Source organism: Mandrillus leucophaeus, unplaced genomic scaffold (assembly GCF_000951045.1).
Source record: "Mandrillus leucophaeus isolate KB7577 unplaced genomic scaffold, Mleu.le_1.0 Scaffold361, whole genome shotgun sequence".
Taxonomy (NCBI): Eukaryota; Metazoa; Chordata; class Mammalia; order Primates; family Cercopithecidae; genus Mandrillus; species Mandrillus leucophaeus.
In genome coordinates this window covers 2,161,339-2,171,575 of record NW_012103821.1, presented here as the reverse complement: position 1 = coordinate 2,171,575, position 10,237 = coordinate 2,161,339, and the positions used below count along the sequence as shown (strand labels likewise).

At 39.7% G+C, this 10,237-nt stretch overlaps 1 protein-coding gene across 1 annotated transcript; it reads right to left on the bottom strand.

The window, feature by feature from the left end:
• Window positions 1–2,974: 2,974 nt before the first annotated feature.
• Window positions 2,975–4,408, bottom strand: SLC10A5 (solute carrier family 10, member 5). Its single transcript, XM_011989764.1, has one exon. The coding sequence runs from the start codon at window positions 4,347–4,349 to the stop codon at window positions 3,018–3,020; it is 1,332 nt and encodes a 443-aa protein (XP_011845154.1). The 5' UTR covers window positions 4,350–4,408; the 3' UTR covers window positions 2,975–3,017.
• Between the last annotated feature and the right edge of the window lie 5,829 nt (window positions 4,409–10,237).

Below are 10,237 nucleotides of genomic sequence, written 5' to 3'. Positions count from 1 at the left end.
AAAAACTGTAGCATTCTCCCTGTGTTTCTATGTAAAATCTGACCACAAAGAAATTATATGACTCACTCTGTCTGAGTTTAGGTCATAAGACCCCCATTCCAAAGAGGGTCCTATGGAGAGAGGCCAAGAAGAATCTAAGCAGACAGGTCTTACTGGATTTCCCCGTCTAATAGCATTAGATTACACCCTCTTTGTCCAACCATATTCTACACAGCTATCCATACATTGTTGAAATTAAGCATAAAATGGACTGCCCCCTTATACCTTTGGGTCTTCATTCTGAAGGCTCCCAAGTCACATAAAACTATGATGAAATAAAATCCTTTTCTTCTATTTATCTGCCTTTGTTGGTTGATGTTCAGCAAACCTTCAGAGGACAAAAGGGAAGTTTTTTCTTTGGCCCTACAAAAGTTTACACACTGGGAATATATGGCACAATCAGATCACATTATATGAGGTACAAGGACTAGTTATGGTCTTAAAATGTTTTTTCTTCTTGAAAGAGTTGACCAGGTGCAGTGGCTCACGCCTGTAATTCCATTAACTTTGGGAGGCCGAGGCAGGTGGATCACCTGAGGTCAGAAGTTCAAGACCAGCCTGGTCAACATGGTAAAACTCTGTCTGTACTAGAAATACAAAAATTAGCCCGGCATGGTGGTGGGTGCCTATAATCCCAGCTATGCAGGAGGCTGAGGCAGAAGAATCGCTTGAACCTGGGAGGTGGAGGTTGAAGTGAGCTGAGATAGCACCATTGCACTACAGCCTGGGTAATAAAAGTGAAAACTCCATCTCAAAAAAGAAAGAAAGAAAGAGTGACATCGTGGTACATACATCATCATAGTGCAAAAAGCATCGCACAGATATAAGATGTCCTAGCTACAACTGGACCAGGAAAGTAAGTTAGTTATTTGGCTTTTCGCTTAGGAAGTTAGTGTTTCTCTTTATTTAATCAAAAGACAAAATGTCACCAATATGTTTCAAATGAAATGTCAGAGACGAGTGATTTGGACTGGACTCAATTCTCACACCTCACAAGGACCAACACACGTCTTTAATCAAAAAAGAGTGATGCTTTAGGTATCTGGTTTGGATGCCTATCAAATGATACTTTAATTTTCTTAAATTAAAAAAAAAAAAAAGGTTTCCAAGGCTAGTTTTTCGGTTCTTCATTGCCAATCTTCTTAAAATAAAAATATTGCCAACTGCATGCTGACAAGTGTTCATTCGTAACCAACTAATATTTCCCAAGTTTTGGCAGAAAAGTCATCAGTCATCTAAGTTCATGTAAATGAATACGGTTTCAGTGACTTGAAAAAACTGCTAAAATCAGCATAAACAGTTTGAAGTAAAATAAACTAAATATCAAATATCTTATCCCTTCAAATTAAAACCTTTCAAGCTTCCTATGTCAGGTGAGCAGGAAGTCCAGTTTTTCCAAGAGGCCTCACCTCAACGTCTACTTCACATTTGTTCTCAGGTAACTCAGTATTTTTCAGTCCGAAGAGGCTGTTCTGCTTCCAAATGCCTTACTGAAAGTGAAGGAAGTAAAAATCTGCTGGTGCACAGGGAAGTCTTAGTGTTCAGGCTTGAATATAGCAGGGCTGGAAACTGGTCTCACAAATCTAAAGGATCTTTTCTCTGATGCTGTGAAGGTAGTTCACATGGCTGCAGAGACCTCAGTACAGGATGCATGGCCCTTGAGTTCCCAAAGGGACAGTTTTTAAAACTACAGTCCCATCTGCAGCCATTGTTCCTAAACCTAAGAATATTTGCTGTGCCTAGGTGGTTGTGGGCGGGAGGGGACAGCAACACAAACTCTGCTTCCTGGCATGACGTCCAGCTCCTCACTCTTCCAACCTTCCCTAAGGAGACTTCCCTCTTGGAGGGAGCAATAGAAAACTTCTTTAGTGATTATGATATATCCTAGGTATTCAAAGAAGGAACACCCATATAGCAGACATTTGGTAAATTCTCACTCAGTGAATGAATTTGTAAATTTCTATTTGGAGCTCTCATTAGCACATCAAAATGAGTATGTTTTAAAGTAAATGTGGCATCTCTGCCCTCAGAGCTGAGCTTTCTCCTGTCTTCCGTGTTAACCTACCAAAGGCATTACTGTTTACCCTGCAACACAGGGTCAGTTCTTCGACCTCGTTTCTCTTCTGTCTTCTTTCTTTCTTTATAGTGAATGTATTTCCTACAGATACAGCCTATAATTCAATTGCCAGTGCTCTTCTCAATTCTCAGTGCTATCACTTTTTTTTTTTTTTTTTGCACTATATTGCTTCTTCCCTAAATCTTTCTAAATTGGCTTGTGGCCTCTGTCTCCACCCTCTACTCACTGTCAGATTAATTTTCCTAAAATCTAACATTGATCATATAGGAGACCACTGAAAGTATCATATTCACATCACAGCCTACAAAACATTCTCAAACCAACGCAGTTGCAAAGTTGTCTCCTTCCGGCCAGGTGCAGTGGCTCATGCCTGTAATCCCAGCACTTTGGGAGGCCGAGGTGGGCGGATCACGAGGTCAGGAGATCGAGATCATCCTGGCTAAGACAGTGAAACTCTGTCTCTACCAAAAAAAAAAAAAAAATTAGCTGGGCGTGGTGGCGGGCGCCTATAGTCCCAGCTTCATGGGAGGCTGAGCCAGGAGAATGGTGTGAACCTGGGAGGCGGAGCTTGCAGTGAGCCGAGATTGCGCCACTGCACTCCAGCCTGGGCGACAGAGCGAGACTCTGTCTCAACAACAACAAAAAAGTTGTCTCCTTCCTCTGAACTTTCGTGTTATCATCTCCACCACTCATTGAGTACTTAGCATGTACGGATATGTGTGTGTATATACATACACCCACATATACATATATATGTGTGTGTGTGTGTGTGTGTGTATTCTCTGCCCCTAATGTCAGATTTTTAATTAGATTATAAGTGGCTTAAGAGCAGGTATCATTGTATTCTTTTACTCTCCCACAATGCCCTACCCAGAGTAGGAATTCAGTAATGCTTTAATTGTTAGATTAGGGAATTTCTTTTCCTTTTATCTTGTAAGAAAAAGATACATCTTTTCTTAGCCTTGTAAACTAGAATGATCAGTAACATTTCACATCCAGAACACATGGCTACTGTAAAAGGAGCCACAGAAGCTAAATTGGCCTTGGACTGTGGAAAAGACAGCTGAATAATGGCAAGGGCTAAGAAACTATTTAACATCCCACTTTCGATAGCAACAGTTTTACAAACAGGAAGAGGCAGCATACAAACTTTAGCAAAGGAGTACCCAAACAGCAAACCCAAAGCAGGAACTAAGAGACCCAACAGAATCACCTCTAGGTTATCTGTTTTTAAGAACATTAATCCCACTGTAAAGGTCAAATAAATTCCTATGAACATTAAAATAAAACTCAGAGGTCTAATTATTCTCTCTAAGAAGCTTGCTTTTTCAGGTATTCTACGCTTGATGACTATTCCAGTTGATACCGGTACAAGTATGAAAAGGAGTGTTGACACAATGTTAGAAACAGGAATATGGAATACACCTGACAACCCTAATATCTTACTGTATATATAAGAATTGACAGGCATCATGATCAAAGCCAAAAATGTTGATGTGCAAGTCATCAAAATGGCCAATGTGAAATCTCCGTCTAGAAGCAGAGCAAAGAGATAGCCCCCACCCCCTCCTGGACAGGTGCAAGTCATTACAACTCCAAAAGCTTGTGCCTCATGCAATGCCACAATCTGAGACAAAAGAAATCCACAAAATGGCATCAGAAAAAACTGTATAACTGCCCCAAGAATTACTGGCAAAGGTCTCTTCCATACTGTTTGAAACACCTGTAATTCAATCTTGCAACCAAATGCACACTTATTCAATAGTATTAGTGGTAATATAAGCATTAGGATATTTCTATCAATAGGCATTGATGCCTGGAGAAGACTGTCCTTTTGTTTGAGCACTTTGACTTTCACATTCTTGATTTCTTCAATGAGTCTTTCTTGCCTACCTTCAGAATCCCAGAGTTGAATAGTCACATTTGTTTCTCCTTCTTCATCTGTCACCAGATTTATGGTAAAGTCTGTAGCATCTGATGAGATCTTCTTGGTCACATTCACCATTTGTAGTATTTTAGGATCTTCTATTTTCACAAAGAGGTGGCTGGAATTAGGCTGTTTATCTTCGTAGCTTGAGCTTACAATGATGGTTTCTTCAGTCTTTGTGAAAAATAGTATTTCCGTCTTCTCTATATTCAGAAAACTGAGAGATGACATCCTTGCTTCTTCTATAGTCACAAGCAGCAAAAGTAGAAAAATAAAAAGTTTTCTAATCATTTTGAAAGCTGACATAAATCATATATGCAAAATCTTTTTTAAAAACTGAAAGAACATTCTTCATGCAGGTGTTCCAGTGACAGTCTGAGGGTGAGTTAGATAACAGTTGTTTTTGCAGGATCAAAGTCCAGTAGGAGGGACTGTTGTACTTTTAAACAAATATACAGCCATCTAGGCAGCAACACAACTGGTTTAACTTGTGATTAAGACAATTAAAAAGCCCTGGCATTTAGCAGATTCGATTTATCACAACAGAAATCTAATCTCTTCCTCTTGACTTCCTCATTTCTGCTTATGCAACAAAACAAAACAAACAAACAAAAAAACAAACAACAAAAAACCAGCCCTCTATTTACTTGAATTTAAAGCTTAGGGTCATCATTCGTTAGTTTTCTTGTTTTTAAAAAAAAAAAAAAAAAAATTTAAAGCAGTCATGATCAAGAAATCTGTAATAGATACTGAGGGCACCTAGAGTTCAAGTGTTACTATTTTCTTCAATCAAGTCAAAGTCAAATAAATACTCACTGAATGTCTGTTTGCCTAGGGCATGGAGTTGGGAGCTGGCCACCCCATAATGATTAAGCCAGATGCAGTTGCTGCTCTCCTGGAACTTAGTGGGGTGACCCAATATCACAAGTTAGAAAACTGCAGAGTCCAGACACTGGCCTTGGCAGCATCCCTTGGCTGCTGATAGTTTTCCTACATCTCTGAAGGATGACTGAATCTGTCAAGCAAAAGCTGACACTGATTTTTGTATACTTAAGTAGGAAAATAATTTCCTGAATGGTTACCAGATAACTTGGGAACATAGGGAAAGTAGGTAGCTGGTGCCATGGCCAAAGGTACAGGCTGGTTAAGGGACCACAGCTCCTGGATACTTGGACCCTGACGTGATGGGGCAAAGGAAAGACACTGGCATTGATTCCAATCTCTTATTCCTTCTTTGTAACACTAGTCTCTGTTCACAGTTAGGGGCAAGGGCATTCAATTGACCCAATTTGGTCATATCCCTCGGTTGCCAGGAATGAGAAAAAGCATCAGGCTTTTTGGGTTTCAACCCATAGACTCACACAATTGTACATTTCCCACACAAGGAGTGGGTGTCCTGATGCTAAGCAGCAAATCAACCAACCAACCAAACAACTGTTTACTATTAAGCTTACAGATGTAGTAGTCTCCAAACACATGACCGTTTCAGCAGCTCTTTCATGTAATCATGATGCAATGTGTTCAAGGTAATGCCAGTTCATATTAAGTATTTTAGATCATTTTGTTTTTCAAAAATGTGAAACTGTTTTTGTCATTTTAACAAGTTTTATAAAAGTATACCGTTTATGTTGGTTAATCTTTCAAATGCAATAGACCTTAGATCTCATAAATTTTATTAATATGTACCACATTAAGAAAAACAAGATCCACTGTACCAATGGTGAGAATAGGGAATGGGACTATTCATTGATATTTCAGTTAAAACGTCCCTATTTTAAAATGACAAAAACAAAACAAAAAACAAAAATGTCATAAAACCTAATTTATCTTTACGATTATGTGACCAAATATCTTGACTCATAACTTTTGTTGCCCAGGTCGAAGATGTGAGTATATCAATTTTTCTTTCCCTTCAGGACTCTATCTGCAACCCTTTTAGTTCTTCGGTTTCTCCAAGCCCTTTCATTTGAAAACTGTGAAGAATAAAGCCTGACAAATTTAGGAAAACTTTGATAATCTATCATTCATCTATATAAGGGTTCTTCAAAATTTTCAAGGAAAATATGTGTTATAAAAAAGTGTGAATTTCAAATTTTTTTTGCACCAGAATAAACTGACTTTTTATAACATGTCTCAACAGGATCTAGTGAGGGACACTAACAAAGATAAGACATTTAGAAAACAGCTCTTTTATCAGAGAAACATGAATTCTGATAAAATTGAAACAAGAACACACATCGAATTTATGGTGAGGTTTGGGTGGAAGAATGGTGAAATCACTGATGCTTCACATAAAGGTTATGAGGACAATACCCCAAGGAGATCTGCAGTTTACAAATGGATAACTCATTTTAAGAGACGAGACAATGTTGAAGATGAAGCCAACAGCACCAGACCATTCACAGCAATTTGTGAAGAAAAAATTAATCTTGTTTGTGCCCTCATTGAAGAGAACCAGCAATTATAGCACAGACAATATCTAATATGGTTTGTCTCGAACTCCTGACCTCAGGTGATCCACCCGCCTTGGCCTCCCAAAGTGCTGGGATTACAGGTATGAGCCACTGTGCCCGACCTCAGGTAGTTCTTTATAGCAGTGCGAGAATGGACTAATACAATATCCAACACCATAGATGTCTCAGTTGGTTCAGCTTACACAATGCTGACAGAAAAATTAAACTTGAGCAAACTTTCCACTTGATGAGTACTGAAACTATTGCACCCAGATCAGCTACAGACAAGAGTACTTTTGTTCTCTCTGTGGGTTTTCTACTTAAAATTTCAGTTGCCTTTCAATAAAAATTTTAAACAAGTGGGATCAAGATCCTGAAGGATTTCTTCCAAGAATTGTAACAGGAGATGAAACATGGCTTTACCAAAATAATCCTGAAGATAAAGCACAAACAGAGCAATAGCTACCAAGAAGCGGAAGCGGTCCAGTCAAAATAAAAGTGGACTGGACCAGTCAAAAGCAAAGGTCATAGCAACTGTTTTTTGGGATGCTCAAAGCATTTTTCTTGTTGACTTTCTGGAGAGCCAAATAACAATAACCTGCTTATTATAATGGTGTTTTGAGGCTGGGTAGCTTATGCCTGTAGTCGCAGCATTTTTGGAGGCCAAGGCAGGAGGATCCACTGAGGCCAGGAGTTCAAGACCAGTCTGGGCAACATAGCAAAACCTACCTCTACAAAAAGAAAAAAAAAAATTATGAGAGTGTTTAGAAACAGGCAAAGTTTTAGCAGAAAAATGCCCAGGTAAGCTTCACCAGAGATTGCTTCTCCACTAGGACAATGCTCCTGCTTATTCCTCTCATCAAACAAGGGCAATTTTGAATTTTGACGGTAAATCATTAGACATCCACTTTAGAGTTCTAATTTGGCTTCTTCTGACTTCTTGTTTCCTAATCTTTAAAAAAAATAACTTCAAAGGGGCACCCATTTTTCTTTAGTTAATAAAAAGACTGCAAAGACTGCAATAACATGATTAAATATCCAGGACCATCATTTATTGTGGAATGGACTAACTGGATGGTATCATTGCTTACAAAAGTGTCTTAAACTCGATGGAGCTTATGCTGAAAAATAAAGTTTATGTTTTGTATTTTTATCTGTTTTCTTTTTTGAGAAAGGGTCTCACTTTGTTGCCCAGGTTGGAGTACAGTGGCAAGATCATGGCTCACTGTAGCCTCGACCTCCTGGACTCCAGTGATCCTGTTGCCTTGGCCTCCCAAAGTTTCAGGATTACAGGTGTGAGCCACCACACTTGGCTTTTTTTTTTTTTTTTCCGAGACGAAGTCTTGCTCTGTCACCCAGGCTGGGGTGCAATGGTATGATCTCAGCTCACTGCAACCTCCACTTCCCGGGTTCATGTGATTCTCTTGTCTCAGCCTCCCAGGTAGCTGGGATTACAGGCGTGCACCACCATACCTGGCTAGTTTTTTGTCTTTTTAGTAGAGATGGGGTTTCACCACATTGGCCAGGCTGATCTTTAACTCCTGACCTCAAGTGATCCACCCACCTTAGCCTCCCAAAGTGCTGGGATTACAGGCTTGAGCCACTGTGCCCAGCTCTGGCCTATTTTTATCTTTCAGTTTTTCCATGAACTCTTTGAAGTTCCCTAGCATTTGCTGCCTGATTTTTTAAACTAGAACCCATTTGTATTATATTGTTATTTCCACTACTTACGTAAATTTAAAACACTTTTACTCTCTTTGTGGATTTCCTACTTAAAATTTTGTCTGCAAGCAGGTGGAAAGATGCTAGAGTGGAGTGGGGAGAGTGAATCTTTAAAATTTTTGTAAGCATCCTCAACTGAAAACCCTAATAGAAAGCCTGAGAAAGTTGTCTGCTGAGTAATTTAGAAATAGAGCACTAGAAACTGAGTCTTTTCTTTCTCCCACACCTTGTTCTCTTTAGGAGATGGCTCCTGCTGTAGGCACCAGTCCCAGTACTAAGGATGCTAGCTCCTGTCTCCACCAGACAAGTTTGCTCCACTATCTGGGACCACACCTAACTTACCACCAGTAAGCCTGCTAATATTAATGAGTCCTTCTATCCAGACTGCCTTGCCTTTTTACTATCTAATCATTGATAGGACTTCTTCATTCTCCTTAGGTTTAACTCAAGTCCTGTCAGCCTTACTTCCCCACTTCTCAACCTTGTTATTATTTTTCTGGCATAGTTTTAGTCAACTGCATGACCATGTGTTGATCTTCTTGTATGTACAAGCAATTGTGATAAACATTACGGTATTAGTTGTCATTAAAACTTATTGGTATCTGGGGATATATTTAAGTGTTATACTTTCTGATAAAAGGGTTATTGGAACATAAGCATACTTATTATCTACTAAATTAGCATCTGCTACACTACTTTGCATATAAGTGCAAGCATAGCACATTTTATGGTGATCCATTTTATGTTGCATCAGATTAAATAAAATGCAGTCTTTTTTGCTTTGTCACCCCGGCTGGAGTGCAGTGGCACAGTCTCGGCTCACTGAAACCTCCGCCTCCCAGGTTCAAGTGATTCTCCTGCCTCAGCCTCCCCAATATCTGGGATTACAGGTGCCCATCACCACGCCCAGCTAATTTTTGTATTTTTAGTAGTGACGGGGTTTCACCATGTTGGCCAGGCTGGTCTTGAACTCCTGACCTCAAGCGATCCACCCACCTCGGCCTCCCAAGGTGCTGGGATTACAGGTGTGAGCCACCATGCCGGGCCTACCAGAGCCATTTTTCTAATAGCATGCATTTACTTTGTGTATCTGTGTCACAGTCTGGTGATCCTCTCAATATTTCAAACTTTTTCATTATGATTACGTCTGTTATTGTGATCTGCAATTCATGATCTTATACTTGTAGATGTGGTGGAAATGGCAAGAAAACAAGAAGTAGAAGTAGAGTTTGACAATGTGATTGAATTGCTGCAATCTCTTAACAAAAGCTGAATGGATGAGGTGTTGCTTCTTATGGATGAGCAAAGAGTGGTTTCTTAAGAGGGAATCTCGGACAGACATTGTGGCTTATGCCTGTAATCCCAGCACTTTTGGGGGCTGAGGCGGGCGGATCACCTGAGGTGGCGAGTTTGAGACCAGCCTGACCAACATGGAGAAACCCTATCTCTACTACAAATACAAAATTAGCCAGGCGTGGTGGCGCATGCCTGTAATCCCATCTACTCAGGAGGCTGAGGCAGGAGAATTGCTTGAACCTGGGAGGCGGAGGTTGCAGTGAGTCAAGATCACGTCATTGCACTCCAACCTGCGCAACAAGAGCAAAACTCCATCTCAGAAAAAATAAATAAATAAATAAACAAACAAACAAACAAATAAATAAAATACGAGGGAATCTCCTCCTAGTGAAGATGCTATGAACATTGTTGAAATGATAACAAAAGATTTAGATATTCCAAAACCTTAGTTGATAAAGCTGTGGTAGGGTTTAAGAGGATTAACTTCAATTTTGAAAGAAGTTCTACTCAGGAAAAAAATGTTATCAAAAGCATTGCATGCTACACAGAAATTTTCCTGAAAGGAAGAGTCAATCGATGTGGCAAACTTCACTGTGGTCTTATTTTAAGAAGTTGTCACAGCCACCCCCTTCTTCTGTAATTACCACCCCAGTCAGTAGCTATTGAAATTAGGCAAGACCCTGCATCAGCAAAAACACTACAAATGGTTGAAGGCTCAGATTA